At 46.5% G+C, this 15,746-nt stretch overlaps 2 protein-coding genes across 4 annotated transcripts in view; one reads left to right on the top strand and one right to left on the bottom strand.

The window, feature by feature from the left end:
• Positions 1 to 8,864, bottom strand: part of FHL3 (four and a half LIM domains 3) — a 31,045-nt gene extending 22,181 nt beyond the window's left edge. The window contains exon 1 of one of the 3 annotated variants that reach the window (XM_075173857.1): positions 8,755 to 8,864. The gene's annotated coding sequence lies outside the window, so the exon portion shown is untranslated. Of the gene's footprint in view, positions 1 to 7,190; positions 7,212 to 8,754 lie in introns of those variants that run through there. The other 2 variants (XM_075173858.1, XM_075173859.1) reach the window with 2 other exon arrangements.
• Positions 8,865 to 9,889: 1,025 nt separating this feature from the next.
• UTP11 (UTP11 small subunit processome component) lies at positions 9,890 to 15,390 on the top strand. Its single transcript, XM_075173909.1, has 8 exons — positions 9,890 to 10,141; positions 10,257 to 10,318; positions 11,047 to 11,149; positions 11,405 to 11,518; positions 12,262 to 12,355; positions 12,666 to 12,796; positions 14,354 to 14,464; positions 15,096 to 15,390. The coding sequence occupies exons 1-8, from the start codon at positions 10,079 to 10,081 to the stop codon at positions 15,177 to 15,179; spliced, it is 762 nt and encodes a 253-aa protein (XP_075030010.1). The 5' UTR covers positions 9,890 to 10,078; the 3' UTR covers positions 15,180 to 15,390.
• The last annotated feature ends 356 nt before the right edge of the window (positions 15,391 to 15,746 follow it).

Raw genomic sequence — 15,746 nt, 5'->3', positions numbered from 1 at the left:
CCAACTTAGCTACTTTGGTAAATAGTGCTGCCAAGAGCAGTTATTCACACCATTTGGAGCCCTCATTCTGCCTGTGTGGCAGAAGATATTTGAATGTAAATTTTAAGAATCACAATTCAGAGGGATTAGAAAACATTTCTAGAAAATCCATTCCAATTGCATTATTTTAGTCTGGTGCATCAGGTTTTATATTTACAAGGACAACAACAAAGATTCCTAAGCAGAAACTGCCCCAAAGCCATTTTGCGCAAATTTAATTGAAATTTGCAACCTCCAGATCTATGATACTATTGCAGTACAAAGGAAGAATCAATGAGGATAGAAATGTAAGTGTCCCATTAACATTCATCAGAGCATCAGCTTTACACACTTCCGCTATTCTGCCACAAAACTTTGTAGCTAAAGACTCAACAAAAGCAAATACATTTAACCATGGTGCTATTTAGCCCTAGGGAGATGCTGAAATCTGTGCACATATATAGTCATATGCACTAACAAGCAACAAACTCACAAAAACATACGGAGCAACTGGAACTCAATTCACCTGCAACCCAAATTGAGCAATGTGCTAATTAGGAGCGAAATTTCACTTCCAAACATGCCAATTCTGTAACCATCAACCTTTATTTCTGCAGATCAAACACAGCCTCCCAGACATGCAATCACGCAAACCAAGGAGGAGGTTTTTAATATCAGAAGATACGGAGTATACTCCCACCACTGCTGCTTATTTCCTGAATGGCCTCGTACAACTTTCTTCCCACCTCTACATCTAGTTCTCCCATCTAAAACAAAGGCAATTTTTCAGTTGGTTTTCTGAAGGTCTTTGTGTTCCCGTAGCACTTTCTCCTGAAGTTTTGAAAACGTTAATATTGACCTCCTCACTCTCTAGTTTAATACCATATACCCAGCTGGATACCTGGAGAACGCAGCTGGGAAGTGGCATACCTTCTTTCCCATCCAGGACAAAACATTTCCCAAGCCAGTTTTCTTCCTATGAAGAATGCTGCTGTCAAATCTCAAAAATCCACACTGCTAATACTAGCCTTGGTGCAAGGTCAGCCAAAGAGGACTTCCATCAGAGATGAGCTCTGATAGAGAAGGTTCCCTAGAGATTATTTAAGAATAGTAGTCAAGCCCAGATGGCAACAACGTGCAGAGCACATTTCCAGCAAACACAGTGACTGGGCAGAGGACTATACAAACTAAAGTCCACCCTGATTTCTGCCATCTGCTAGCTAAACGCTAAGTCTAGGCTGAGGCCTTTGGGAAAGGTCAGGGTAGTCGTACAGGCTCTCAAGATACTGCTTTTGTTCTCACTATGTGCGTCTCAAATCCTTCGTTAAAAGATACTAATCTCTCTGTAAGGCAGTTATTTGGAGCCAAGAGTTTGGATATTATTGCAAAACATATGCTTAAAAGAGACTGGAAATGATGTTGGCAGTGTTACAGAGGGGAGTGAAGCGCAGCTTTGGGTCAAAACAAAAAAAAAAATAAATCTAGCTAGTAAGCAATTCCCATGTGATAGTTTAGGAGAGCCAGCAAAAGCTTCTTCTAGAAAGAAAACAATACTGTGAGAACGAAGCTAACAAGAGCTGGCTCTTGGAAAAATAAAATGGCCAATAATGAGCCAGAGTATTGCCAACAGCACATATCCAAGAGAATCTTTCTGGGAAACCGACCCAAGTCATTACGCTGGAAAGCCCTGAGGGACTAGGGACCTTGAAGCTAAAAGCTGGCAAATTGCTTCATCAGTTAAGGTTGGTTCCAATGTTTTCTGCGTAAGAATAATTTGTTTTAGCCTACAGGTCTTTACAGAGCAACGGGTAGATTCAGGTTGCTTCCTCTGGGAAGGGAAACAGAGTGCTTGGCAAAGCCCTGCCCAACGGGATGTTTTTAGGTTTCCCCCCATCGCTGACATCCCTTCAGCCCAACACCCGGCCCAGCGCACTCAGGCCATCGGCTTTCCTTTACTCCTTGTGCAGCCCCAGCGCTCCTTGGTGCTGCTGCTGCGCACCAGCCTGACGATTACCTGGTGGGAAAATCACCTGAGCTATTTCGGCTAGCGCTCCACCAGTGAGCAGTTGCCACAAAAATGTGATGACTGTGCCTCCACAAAAGCATCTTCTGGAGACTCATTCACCAAAATGGATGCAGTTAGAGCAATTATTCTGATGTATTTTTTTTCCTGAGGGATAAGGAGGAAACCTTGCTCTATCTGTTTCAGAGATTAGTTAATACACCAGGAAATAGGTACACTGATGCAGAGTGATAAAAGCAAGGCTTTTGTTTGCAGCCTTCTCTTTCATTTCCAGTCCAGCTACTCATAGTTACAGGAGTGTACAGAGAGCACAGAAGACAACGTATGTGATCTCTAACTGTGCTTCTGTGCTGGCAGAGAAAAATCCTGCATTGGCAGGGGATGTCAAGGTGCTGTCTAATGACCCTCCTCCTCTTCCAACTCCTTTTCTGATTCATCTTCCTTGCAATTGACCTAAATAACATGTTCAGGCAGCACTGGAAGTATTTCCGCCTCATACTTCAATAGCAGCAGATCTCCGCATCTGGAAAGGGTATTTCTCAGGAAAGTCACACCACAGGTGGCTTTGAAGCATCCTTCCCAAGAAAGGAATAGAAGCACCCTGAGTTGTCTCATTTCATCAGTAAGACTTCCTGGCTGCAGGAGAACAAAGGTTGCCCAGGAGCAGAGAAAACACATGCTACGTCTGTGCCCAAGCCCCAGCTAATCTGAACAATGTGGGCAGAGTATTCAGTTACCTCATTTCCAGGTGTGCTGTCAGCATGAGCCATGACTGGCTTGGGATGAAAGAGGAAAAACTGTTCCTAGATCTGGACTTGTCTGCATCGTTTATGATAATTATTGCCCAGCAGCCTTTAGTCCTTTAATGTCATATCACACACTCAGCCCTCAGTTTCTCTATAACCTTTTGATTACCGCTTGCCATTCCTCTGCAGAAGAGGCTGGAGGACAGAGTGCAAGACCGCACTATCCCACCAGAGCCAAAGGCATGCCAACCCAGGCCTCAGCAAGAGGAAAGCAAAGAAAGCCACTGCAAAAGGACTTCAGCAGGTCGGCCATCTTCAGACACAGAGTGATTACGTATGCTAGCAACATACAAGCACTTAAAACACTTGTATATCCAAACAATTATAGTACCTCTCCAGCTCTTCACTTCCACACCTTTTATAACATAACACAGTATTCAACTGCACAGCATCACAGGAATACAGGGACAATCCAAACCCTCTCTCTCCATAGTGGCTTCACACATCGAAAAATTTTTGATCCTCTCCCAATCTAATTCTTTCCTTTACCGTAAGTTTAGGCACTCCTGATAGCCACGTAGATATCTCACCTCCTTACAACCCCCCGCAGACTACCGATTTCCACATTATCTTACAGCAAGGGCCTTCACAGGCTGTGTACTGGGTAAATGAAAAGGTAAAAAGTCAACTGAAAATGCATTTATTGCCAACAAGGAAATGGACTATGGGGAAATACAGGAAAGCATTCCAAAGCTTCATGGACTACTGCAGCACTTCCAGCTCTCAAGAGAGGAAGTGCTAGCCTGGGGTTTGTGCACTATAACTTGCAAGACAGGCACTAGATCCTCAGTAGCCCAAGAGATCCCTTTCTCATTCAAAGGATACACATAAATACAGTTCCCCTATTGCAACAGGAAAGAAGTTATACTTGATCTGTACCACCTCTTTTTCAGGTAATTGAACTTCAAAACTAAAGCAGAAAAGATGCAAGCAAAACTCAGACATCTTTGTGCTACAGCATGTCTGTTTAGTCCACAACAGCTAGTCCATATCTGTTATCTCTACATTTTTTATTAGCTCATGTTTACTTTGGCTGCACATCCAAGCAGTCATTTAAACAGGGTGAGAGAGGAAAATCTTGGACTCTCAACAATGGCCAAGCAGTTTAATCTGCCACTGGAGACAATGACTTGACTCCTATTGGCATTTAGTACTGGCAGGGTCAAGCGTAACATGTGCTGAAGGAAGCACTGGGGAAGCAGATCCGCAGCCGTTCCAACAACACTGAGCATTTCCTTGAGCTATTCAGAGGTCCCTTTCCCCCTCATGTGTAGAGAAAACAGCTCCAGCTGTCCAGTCACCTGCACTGGCTTCTCCACTCATGGGATTTATGACATTGGAGGCCACTAACCACTAACCAAGTTAGATACAGCACATTCCTCTGGCTTATAGCTCAGACGTTCAAAACTAAGTTAGGAAGCAGTTAAGATTATGCCCTTGGCATCAGCCACCAGGTTGGTGCGGGAAGAGAATTTATATTCCTGAACAGAACTGGCACTGGGCAGGTTGGGCATAAACATCAACAAACTTCCGTCCAGCGATGACACCAATCAGAAGGGTCTAGAATTAATATTTATCCATGGTGTTGATTTAAGAATTTTTTTTTTGTATTTGAGAAATTCAAAATACTTTACATGAAAGAACTCTGCAACTTGCAAGCCTAGGACAATCTACAGTAATATATTCAGAGTCAAATAAAAAATTATATGAGTTAATGTTAACAGTCAGATAACCATAGGCCAAATAAAGCCAAAGTGAGACTGTACTAAGAACAGGAACATAAATTTCAGAATTTTTATTCCATTGCTATTTGGATTCTGTGTTAACACATTTCTGAATAACTCTTGATACTTAGCCCTAATGGACATGTCTTTCTGATTTCTCCCAGAGTAATATTATCCTCTCAGTGGGCTCCTGTTGAGTAAGGGCAGAATCATTTGTTAAAACTGTTCTCCATTTAGCAAATATCAACAGACACAAAGTGAGTCACTCAGCAGAGGCAATTCTGCTAGGATGAAATACAGGAAAGTGGAAGCCATGTGGCATTCTTCAGTTTCCCCTTTCCTTTCACAATCAGACCCTTGATATTTTCTTCAACAGGAAAACTGACACTCCTCCTCCCTGTAAACTGCTGACAATTGTATTTTACACCTGGCAAAACCAGTGCAAAACGGAAGGAAGAGAAGAAACAAAAAACAAGGACTTTTCTCAGCAACTACATCTCTGCAGAACAGAGCGTTTTTCTTTCCAACTGTAGCTAAAGACACACCACTTCTTAATGCACAAAGTCTAGTAACTACATGGGAAATGCCTTCATGGGAAATGCCTTCATCAGCCTTCATGGGAAATGCCACCTCCTCTCTGTCAAATGACTGCAGAACGGAGAACACTACAGCAGCTTCATGGCAGCTGCTTCACAGAGAGCAGTCAGGACTGTCAAGCCTGGCTGTGGGACCCAAGTCCCACTGAAACCAACAAAGCATGTGCAGCTGAACCCCTTTGCTTGCAAACTCTTAGCCCTCCTACTTGAATGTCTTATCCTTTAGAAGCGATCCTAAACTCTTGGTAGTAATCTGAAGATTAAATAGTACTGGTAAAGTTTCTCTGCCCCCTAACACACTGGTCTCTTCCTAGATGCAGCTGGTGTCTATTGTTACAGCTGTCCTGTTTTCTTTTTTTTTTGTTTGTTTTTTTTAACAGAGTGAAACATTTGCATTTGTTTTCATGACATCACCAGGCAAAATATTGTCAAGTTCTCTCTGAATTTTTCCAGTTTGGCCATCAAAATTATCCCTATTTCAGCACAAACAGTCAAAGTCCTCTAAGGAATGAGGTGTAGCAGCTTGCACTCTGGAGTCAAATGCAGAGCAAAACTGCAAGTGTCATTCGCACTACCTTCATGCCAGACCCAGCTGGGTGCTCCATGGTGGGCACAGGCAATCCAAGAAGAGCGGATGTTGACCAGGGATACTGAATAATGAACAGCGGAGGAGAAATGGTTTCCTTACTTGAGCAATTACAAGAAATAATGAAGCTGTTTGTCTAGTTAAGAAGTTTGGCTTTTATTCAGACCAGCCAGTCCCCAGTTTTCCGTAAACACCTCCTTTGTCTATGGAAATGTCCTCACACGAAAGGTGAGGCAGAGGCAAGAAGGTTTACACTCATGTCTCTCTCCCGAGGCTACTGATGCAATTAGGGCTCTTCAAGCATGACCTCATGCAAGCTAAGGACAGTGAAAATCCCACAGACATGAACGAGGACCCCAGCGGGCCACCATGAAAATCTTGTGTATCAGTGCTGTGATTACCATAACAGTCCTTTTCCAGGGAAAGGGGGTGGGAATCACTTGAGCACTAAGAGAAATTAATTTATTTCATTTTCCTGCCGGCATTTCAAAAAACAGCAGGCCACATAACAGCATCAGCTTAGCCGCAATTAGGAACACAGTTGAAAGCATCTTATCTCCTAGAGCAAGCAACAGAGCAAGGGAGTCCTGGCTGTGAACAGAACTAAGTGCTTCCAAAGTTGGTGCACTGGGAATTTCGGTAAGAGAAGTTTTTCCTGGCTCCATCAGTTAAGGGGTCACCTCCATCTTAAAGCTGCCAGGTGCAAAACCCAAAAGAACATCACTGAGCTCACACCCCTCAGAAATCTATTGACCAGTGAACACCGCTCAGAACCACACAAGGCTGGTACTCCACAGAAGAAAAAAGCATGTGTGATCAGGGCAACCACAATGACACGGGCCAGGAAAGAGACTCCTGCCTTTCTTCTCCATGATGATCTTGGAGAACTGAGCCACCCAGCTGCTGGCTGTGTCCTCCGACAGCATGGCTGCTTCAGAGTCCGCTCTAAAACGAACTGCAGTGTAAACAGGAAGCAGAGCTGACAGCAGACGTGCTGCAGATGGCTGCAAATCCTGCAGAGGGAACGGCAGTGACCTACCATCCTCCCAAAGACCAAGGAGCCAGCCTGATCTTCAGCACACTAGTCACCGCTTAGGGCTTCGGATGCTATTCTGCAGGCAGGGGAGATGCACAGATTTTCCACCAAGAGGCACCTCAAAAACATTCAACATGGAGAGACAGTGGTGCTCCAGAAGCTGAGATCATGGAACTGTTCACAGGGCTTCCTGCTAGGGAATTCTGGATATTTCCAATCACCACCCTGCCTTCGGTGTGTCCCCACCACTCCCTATGCACAGGTTTAACGAGTTCTTATTCTAAAACATAGTTTTTGCTGTAGAGCATCCACTATAATTAGTGCCCACAACTAACTACATCGCCTGTATTTTTGTCTCCTATGCTATGCCACCATCCTTAAAAGTATACAAGATTACAGACCTAGCAGGGTAAGAATTAAACTAATGCTCACAACTCCGTGCCTCTAAGGAAGCAGCCAGCAAGAAGAGGAGGCAACCATACGGTCTCCATCCTAGGAAAAGGAAAGAAAATGGCACAAAAATAAGACAGGAGAAATGTCAGACTTCCCCTTTCCTGCTGTCCTGCGGATGGCCTGCCTATCACATTTTGACAAAGCAAATTAGGGAAATAAGGCAGCTTCAACACCTTTGTGAACACCAGAAAAATATTACTCATGCCAAAGGCAGATATTTAAATACGAGAGACTCCTAAGGAAATATCCAAGAAAAAGCTTCTAAAAAATTAACAGTAAAGGAATATTTGACAATCACACATTCATAGCAGCTAGAAGAGCAACAGATTTCTAACGCTTGGTAGAGGAGTCAGAAAAGTAAAAGAAATCTCCCCACGCTCTTCCCTAGCTGTTCACCAGTGGCCTGAGCTGCCACCGGGATCGTGCATTCATCAGACCGTCGTCCTGCTCTAGGGGGGCCTTCCTTGTGCTCTTACAACAGGTTTTTCACTTTGGAAAGATTTCTTTATGATTTTCAAAACTGGGAAACAGTGAACGTATTAAATTCAAATCTAAGTATAGAGACCTCAGTATCAAAGCCTGCACGGTGAAGATAAGTAACCACCATCGTACACCATTCATCTGAGCTTTCAGTCAGCGCAGAGCAATTCCTACTAACGTGCTTTACCCAGGCTAACTATAAAGCATACCCCACATTTCCATGAATTCTCATGAAAAGTGATTAATGTAACCACAAGTACAGAATAACGACAAAACTGGAAACCAAACAAGAAAACGTTACCTGTAAGAAAATTTAACAATCTGAAACAAAACTGTGTTCAGTAGAAAAACATTTTGAAAAGATGCTGAGCTATTTTTTAATAGCAAGATTCAGACTGTGACTTCTGAGTCTTTGTTTAAGACACACACAAAAAAAGCAAAGCTTTGAGTAGTCTTTCCCCGTACCTACCCTGGGATTCTCTGGAAACATAGCAACCATTCAGGATGTGTTGAAAATTTGTCCTTTAGCATTTGGTTTAAGTTTACTTCCGAATTTATGGGTTGGGTAAAGTATCAGAGCTTTCTTAATAAAATACAGCTTAAGCATTGCAACTTTACAGTTTGCAACTTTACAGAGACACGGCCGAAAGATTTTTTTCCTTCTTTTAGAAAACTGTGCAAGCTGCGCTTGCTAGAACAAACCGAAGCGGAGCTCCCCGAGCGAGCTACATCCCGGGTAACGACAAACCAAACCCGGCCGGGGTCCCGCGGGGATGCCCCGTCCCCGGGTAGCGCCCGGGACACCCGCCGCGGAGCCACTTTCCTTCCAGCCCCCCGGCCCGCTGCGCCCCGGGGCAATCCCCGCCGCCGCCCCGCCACCGCCCCGACCCGCCCGGGGTTGCGGGGGGCAAAGCGGGCGGCAGCGGCGGCTCCCGCCACCGGCCCGGGCTCCGGCCGCCGCCCGCAGCGCTCTCGCCCCGGCTGCCGCCGCCGCCCCCCCACGGCGCTGCCGCCCGGCCCGGCCCGACCCACCTGGTCGGCGTCCCGGAGCCGCACCCCGCTAGCTGCTCGCCCCGGCAATGGGCAGGCTCGGCGCGGCGCAGCTCTGCTCCCAAGGCGCGGCGCGGGGCCCGGCCCCGCCCGGCCCGGGGCGGGACCGAGGGGCGGCGGGCTGGGCCAGGCCGGGGGCGGCGGGCGCGGCCGCCCGGTGCCCGCCCCGCACGAGTGCTCGCTCCGAGAGCCGGGAGGGGGTCACGCCGCCGCCGGGTGCGAGCGCGACGCTCCCACCAGCCCGGGAGTCCGTGCGCCCCGGCGGCGGGGCCGCCTGCACCCGATCCCCGCGGGATGCTCCCCGCGTGCCCCGTGAAGCAGCGGTGCGCGGCGGAAGCCCCGTCCCGAGGCAGCCGTCCCGGCGCTAATCCCTTCGCTTCCCCGTTCGCTTCCGAGCGGCCATCCCCGTGCCCAGCCACCGCAAAGCCCGCCCGCGGGCCGCGCTTCCCCGCTACTCAGCTCGGCGAGGCGCGGGGCTGCCCGCGGGACAGGCGGAGCGGCGGGGGCGGGCGCGGGAGAGCCTCCGAGCGGGCACTGGGGAAACGCGTCAGCTCCCGCCCCGCAGGGAAGCCCCAGGTCCGGCTCCCGGCGCCGGGCACAAGGCAGCCCCGCCGAGCTGTCCCCCCGCCGCAGCCCGCCCTGCCCCGCGGCGCCGCCGCCCCCCCGCGCAGCCGCGGGCTCGCAGCAAGCCCCACGGCTGAAAGGCGCGCGGGGCTCGGGGCGCGCCTGGCCGCACCGCTCGCCGCGGCGGCGAGGTCCCTTCGGCAGTAAAACTGAAGCCCCCTGCGGCCCCGTGCCCGCCAGCCCCCGGCGCCGCTCCCGCCTGGGCCCGGCGGACGGGCCGAGTCTCCCGAGCGGGTTCGACCGCCAACAGCAGCGGCCCGCGGCGGCAGGCAGCGGCCGCAGGTGCTCGCGCTCCGGCCGGACCCTCAGGGGTCCCGCCCGCGCAGCACTGCCGCGGCTTAACGGGGCTGCGCGCGGCCTCCCGCCGCGGCGGGCCCAGCCGGGCAGGAGGAGCGCACCGGGCCCCGCCGTCGCCATGGAGACGGCGCCACGGCCCAGCGAGCCTCGCGCGCGACCTCTGACCCCGAGACCCCGCCCCTTCCGGTCCGTGCACAGCGCCTGGCGTTTCACAGCGCGGCGGCGGCACGGGACCGGGGCACCGCGGGGCGGGGCGGGACCGGGCCGGGGCACTGCGAGGCGCGACCGGGGCGGGGCGGGGCGGGGCGGGGCGGGGGCACCGGCACCGGCACCGCGGTAAGGCGGGAGGCCCGAGTCAGGCGAGCGGAGGCCGCCGCCCGCCGCCATGTCGGCCGCGTTCAGGAAAGCCGCCAAGTCGGGGCAGCGCGCGCACCGCGAGCGGGCACAGGTCAGTGCGCTGGGCCGGGCCGCCGGCCGCCTGGGCCGGGCCGTCCCGGGCCGGGCCTCACCGCGGGTCGCCGATCGCGGCGGCCACCCATGCTGTTCCCTGCCTTCCCTCCTAGCCCGCCTCCCGGAAGAAGCTGGGCTTGCTGGAGAAGAAGAAGGACTACCGCCTCCGCGCCGAGTGAGTCGGGACGCCGCGAGGGGAGGGCGGCCGCGGGGGTGGCGCCGAGCTGGCGCGAGGTGCGGCCTCAGCGCGAGGAGCGAGGCGGGCGGCTCCGTCCCCGCGTGGAGCAGGGACCGGAGCGGCGGCGCTCAGGGGCTTCGCCGGGCTCTGGAGCGATACCCGCTGGCCGGAGTCCGGTCACAGACTGCAGAGACGATATGTAGAGCCAGCGTTCCCGGTGGCACGACAGGCGGTGTACCTGATCCCATCTAGCAGGCGCTTTCATAGAAGGAAACGCGGCGTGCACAGGCAGTTAAATATCCCTGTGGTTGAGTCAGAGGGAAGGGGAACGTGGAGGGCGAAGGCCTCGCAAAGTCGTTATTATTGTAATTAATACAAAACTTATAAGCATTATCTTCCATCTTTAATGGCTGATTCTGTAGATCTGAGTCCTAAGCAGCTCAGTAAGCTTTGTGGGTGAACCACAAACGTTCTGAGTACCAGAACGGGTAAACGTGTTTCCATTACTCCTCTAACACTTACTGTTGGACACTATTCGTTTCCAGCTTTGTTAAGGAATGAACTGTAAAGCTAAAGTCGTTTGTTGGTGTCCTGCTCTATATGTGGAGCCTTGTCTGCTGTCTCAAAGCTCTGAGCATCACTTTGAAGGACTCAGCATCTCATCAGGGAGTGTGAACGTGGAGAAACTGCTGAACAACTTCTGGTTTTTTTTTCCTTTTTCCCAGTGACTATCACAAGAAACAGAATGCCCTCAGAGCACTTCAAAAGAAAGCTCTGGAGAAGAATCCTGATGAGTTCTACTTTAAAATGATACGTGCAGAGCTCCAGGTGAGAATCTAAATTGCTTTCAAGCAGGGTTACATCTGTTGCTCTAAGTAACATCATTTTTTTCCTACCTTGTTTTGTTTTTAATGTATGAATTAGTAAGTAAGTTAGCAGACTTGGTTTGGTGCCTGTGGAAGGCTTTGAATAAAATGAGAGGCAAAGGACAAAAAGGTTCTTTTGCTTTTATTATTAGGACCCATAGTACACTATAGCTAGAATGGTATCTGTCTGTAAGTGCTATGTTCCATCTGGTTTTAGGATGGAGTTCATATGATAAAGCAGCCAAAGGATGAAGTGACCCCTGAACAGATGAAATTGATGAGGACACAGGATATTAAATATGTGGAAATGAAAAGAGTGGCAGAAGCCAAGGTAATACTTCACTTTTTTAGTGTTTTCCAGTTTGCTCAGAATTGTTCTTTTTGTTGTGGTTTTTTGTTGTTGTTGGCTATTGTGTTTATGTTTACTGAAATCCGATTTGTGTAATACTGGAAATGATAGATGGAAATGTCAGTGGAGCTCTGCATATAGAACCTAAAGGTATACTGAATAATAAAAAATATACTATGCGTTATTATAAAACATGGCAATTTCTTATGTAAATTTCAGACATTAAACAGGTACTCTTGCTTCTCATATTTATAAAGAATTGAGGATTATTGTTACTGAAGTGGGTTGTTTGAATATGGTAGGCAGGCAATCAACAGAAATATGACCCACTTCTGAAAATGTTTTATGCTCTGATGTTGATCCACACACCATCACGACAGATAAAAAAATAAAAGAAAGTCAGCTTTGAATTTTCCTTCTTACTTTTGCTAGTGATTTCATGGTAATCATTCCTACTTTGTCTGCCATACAGATAACTTACTGTTTTGAAAATTGATTTGTACATATTTGGCTGGGTAATACCAGAAATTACTGTTAACCTCTACGCGAAAGGTTATGAAGACATGACATAAATATAGACTAGATGTATTTTCAAAGATTAAAAATTAAGGAAGAGTTCAGATGCTTGTATGCTTGAGAAACAAACAGGAATTTACTTCAGGGAGACATTATTTACCTTGTTATGGATGGTTGGCAAAACAGGGATGAACCTTTCTTTCCTGCAGAAAATCGAAAGGCTAAAGTCAGAGCTCCATCTGCTGGATGCGGAGGGGAAGAATCCCAACAAGCACGTGTTCTTTTTTGATACTAAGAAAGAAGGTAAGATTTAAATAGGTTTTATCAGAAAACTTGTTCTGTGATGTTTGATTGTAGGCTGTTTAAAATAGTATGGTGCTTTCTTTATGCTGTTACCATAAAAAAAGGTTTTTTTTTTTCAGGAATAATAATTCAGGTGCTCTAGAAGTCTCTTTTGATTACTAGATAAGACCTCAGTTCTGCAGGAGCTATGTGGCTAGGGCTTCCATTGCTACTGTCCTTAAGCTACATGTTTGGAAGGTTTGCTGAGCATTAGTCCAAGAAGTCCATGTGAGTTTATTTCTTTTATTCCTAAATTTCTTTTTATTTGTAGTTCAGGAGTTTGATATTGCAACTCATCTGGATACTCTTCCAGAGCTCGTAGATAGAGTGTACAACCGACCGACCATTGCAACACTGCAGAAAGAGACACTGAAAGGGGCTACTGATCCTGCCCACTTAAAGGTAGTTTGTACTGCCACTATTTGTATTATAGTTTTCTTAATGTTTTACATCTTTAGTACAATAAGCACTAAAGAGAATTTGTTGGATCGTTGTGGAGGAGAACAAAGTTGTTCTGTTGCCGTAGCAGCTGTCATTTCGTCATCAAGTGCCTGGAGCCTACAGTCAAATCTTCTCCCGGACCAACATGGAGAACTTGTTCAGTTGTATCCCGGTCCACCGTGGATTATAAATCAAGAGTGGTGACGTATGAGCCAGAAAGGAATGGTGTGGATGTGATTAGGCAGTTTCCTTGGCAAAATTGATACATTTCTCTTCTGTTAGATGACATACACCTATGGGACTATCTTTTCATTAGATTGCTGCAGTTTTAAGTGTGATTTTTGTAGCATCCACTGTTAAGTCTCCCCTCACACCTTCCCAAAAACCCTTGCACCGCTGAATAGGGATGTGAAGAAGCTTATTCCAACATAGATGTATCTATTGTTGGGTTTCTGATCTCATGGTATTTTTCAGTTAGGTTCTGAGCCTCAAGTGGATTGAGATTCAGGATTTGTTTCCCCCCTTTTCTTCTTAAAGACATTTAAGCTATAGTCTCACTTCCTGGCTTTCCTAATTTAAAGTATTTCATGATCCTTCAGGATGAATTGCTTACGCAATCAATTTTGATTTGATGTTTTACTATCACAGCACTTCAGTCCTAGAAGTAGCTACACTCGACTTTAACACTGTGAATACCATTTAATTAGTTTAGATATATTGGGCAGTCCTATAGGCTTGAGTTGGTATGTGTAAGGTAAAAATAAAGTTGTCTAAAATTGCCGATTGGTAAATTTGCAACCTGTTGCTTTCTGAATCAGACATCAGATAACAAACACCCTGTGGTCCCTTTCTTCTTGCCAGCTTTCTCAGTTTGGCTTGTCAGTAAAGCAGTTGGACAAGTTGTAGACTGACAAGTTTTCTCCTCTAAATGTCTGAGTCATATTTCAAGCATGTTGGGATCTGTTCTCCTTCATTTAATTACTTAAATCACACCTGCAGTAATACCATTTTTATGCTGGGAAAGCCATCTGCTCTTAGTAGGTAAACGTGACCAAACTAGTTGGATTTTGGGAGGTCTCTGTGCAATTTCTAAGCACTTCAGGAACTGGTCTCTGGTCTTCCCCCCCGATAAACTGGGTTTTCGTTAGGGAGTTAAATGTTATCTTGCACTCAACATTGAAATTCAGAGGATTTAGAAAAATGAAATTCCAGCCACTTACACAGCATCTAAACTAGGTTAGAAGAGGTTTGGTTTTTTATGTTTGGATTTAGGAGATTAAAAAAAGCACAAAGAATTAAGTCCTAACTAGAAAACCTCTAGTATGAGAATCAAGGTGTTAAAACAGTTCTCTGGAATCTAGCCACAGACTTGAAGCAGCATTCTTTAATATGATTATGATTTAAAAATAAATGTAAAAAATGTTTGTGAGGTCCAAGTGCCTCAGAATAGGTCAGTTATAGACCATAGTGTGTTGTTCCTCTTTCTATCTTAAAAATGCTTCTTTTTTTTTCCTCCAGAAATTAGCCCAGCAAAGGAAGAATCAGTACGACCTCCTGAAGCAGCGCATTGAAAGAGAAAAGGCCATGTTTGTTATTGCACAGAAAATCCAGACACGTAAAGATCTTTTGGTGAGGGATTTAGTTTTGGTTCTTTGAATCTGTTTTGTTAAGATCGTTAGGTCTAGTTTTGTACGTATGTGTTTCTTCACTCTGATTTTATACTGACACTTCCAGATAACTCGTAAAAATAAGTAATCCTCTTTCAGTACGGAAAAAGCAAGGAGATGAAGCATTCCAGTTGTGCTATGGCTAGTAAATTATATCTGCTAGTCGAAGTCTTATCAGGTCAGCAAGGACAAAGACTCAACTTTGAAATGGTGCTCTCAAGTCTTTTCTAAAATACTGTTGCCATCTCTCAATTACTAAATCAATACTTTCAAGTGGCAGAGGCAAGGAACCATTTCTGTAGGTTACAAGAAGATCTTGAACATCCCAATGACCAAAAAAATTACTTGTCTCAATGGGACTCGCCGTTCACTCGTGCTTGTGAACAAAACAGATTGTGCCTGACAACCTAAAGGTGGAAAGAGAGGACAGAAATATAATTCCCACCTAAACAGTGGAAAGCGACCATTTTTCACTAATGCCTTGTTAGTCCCAGCCAGCGACTTTCTTATTTATATGACGGTGGGTTGTTTTTTCTTTTTTTTTTGCTGCTTCTTACATGCCAGCAAATTTTTTTTCTTGTTCTTTTTTCCAGGACAAAACTCATAAAGTAAAGGTGAAGAAAGAGACAACAAATGGTCCAGCTATTTACAAATTCAAATTTCAGCGGAAACGTTAGCCATTCCATTAAATAATCGTTACCGTCTTTGCTTAGAAAGAAAGAGGATTCTCCTTATGAAGAAGGACTGGTACACACTATATCAGTTTGTTTTTCACTGCAGCCTAACACTTTGTTAAAACAAATTACTGTGAGCCTGTGGTAGCCATAAAAATATTGTATCTAATTACTTGATTAATAAATCAGAGAGTTTGTTCTCTTGGTATTTACAGTGGGAAGCCACAAGAGGTGTCTGAATGTCCTAGTAATACACACGATAACCAATCCTTGAAAAGTCGAGGTCAAAATTAAGAGGCTGGGAGATGATAGGTTGCACACAGCACATGGACAGAAGAGCTCTGGGATTGTTACCTTCAGCTCTGTGGCTGGTGATCATGACACATCCAAAACCGTGAGAGATTTCGGGTCAGCTTTTTTAGCGATCTTTTCAAGCCAGGATAAAGTTGAATTACTATCTTTCTAATAGCCCCACCACCACCACCCCCAAATCCCTCTAATTTTCCTATTCTGCTTTATCTGCACAAAGTATTTCACTTAAAATGCAAGAGGCGCATTGCTAAATTCTGG

The sequence above is a fragment of the Calonectris borealis genome, chromosome 25, assembly GCF_964195595.1.
Source record: "Calonectris borealis chromosome 25, bCalBor7.hap1.2, whole genome shotgun sequence".
Classification (NCBI taxonomy): domain Eukaryota; kingdom Metazoa; phylum Chordata; class Aves; order Procellariiformes; family Procellariidae; genus Calonectris; species Calonectris borealis.
Note: the sequence above shows the minus strand (reverse complement) of the source record. Positions and strands in the feature narration are given on the sequence as shown.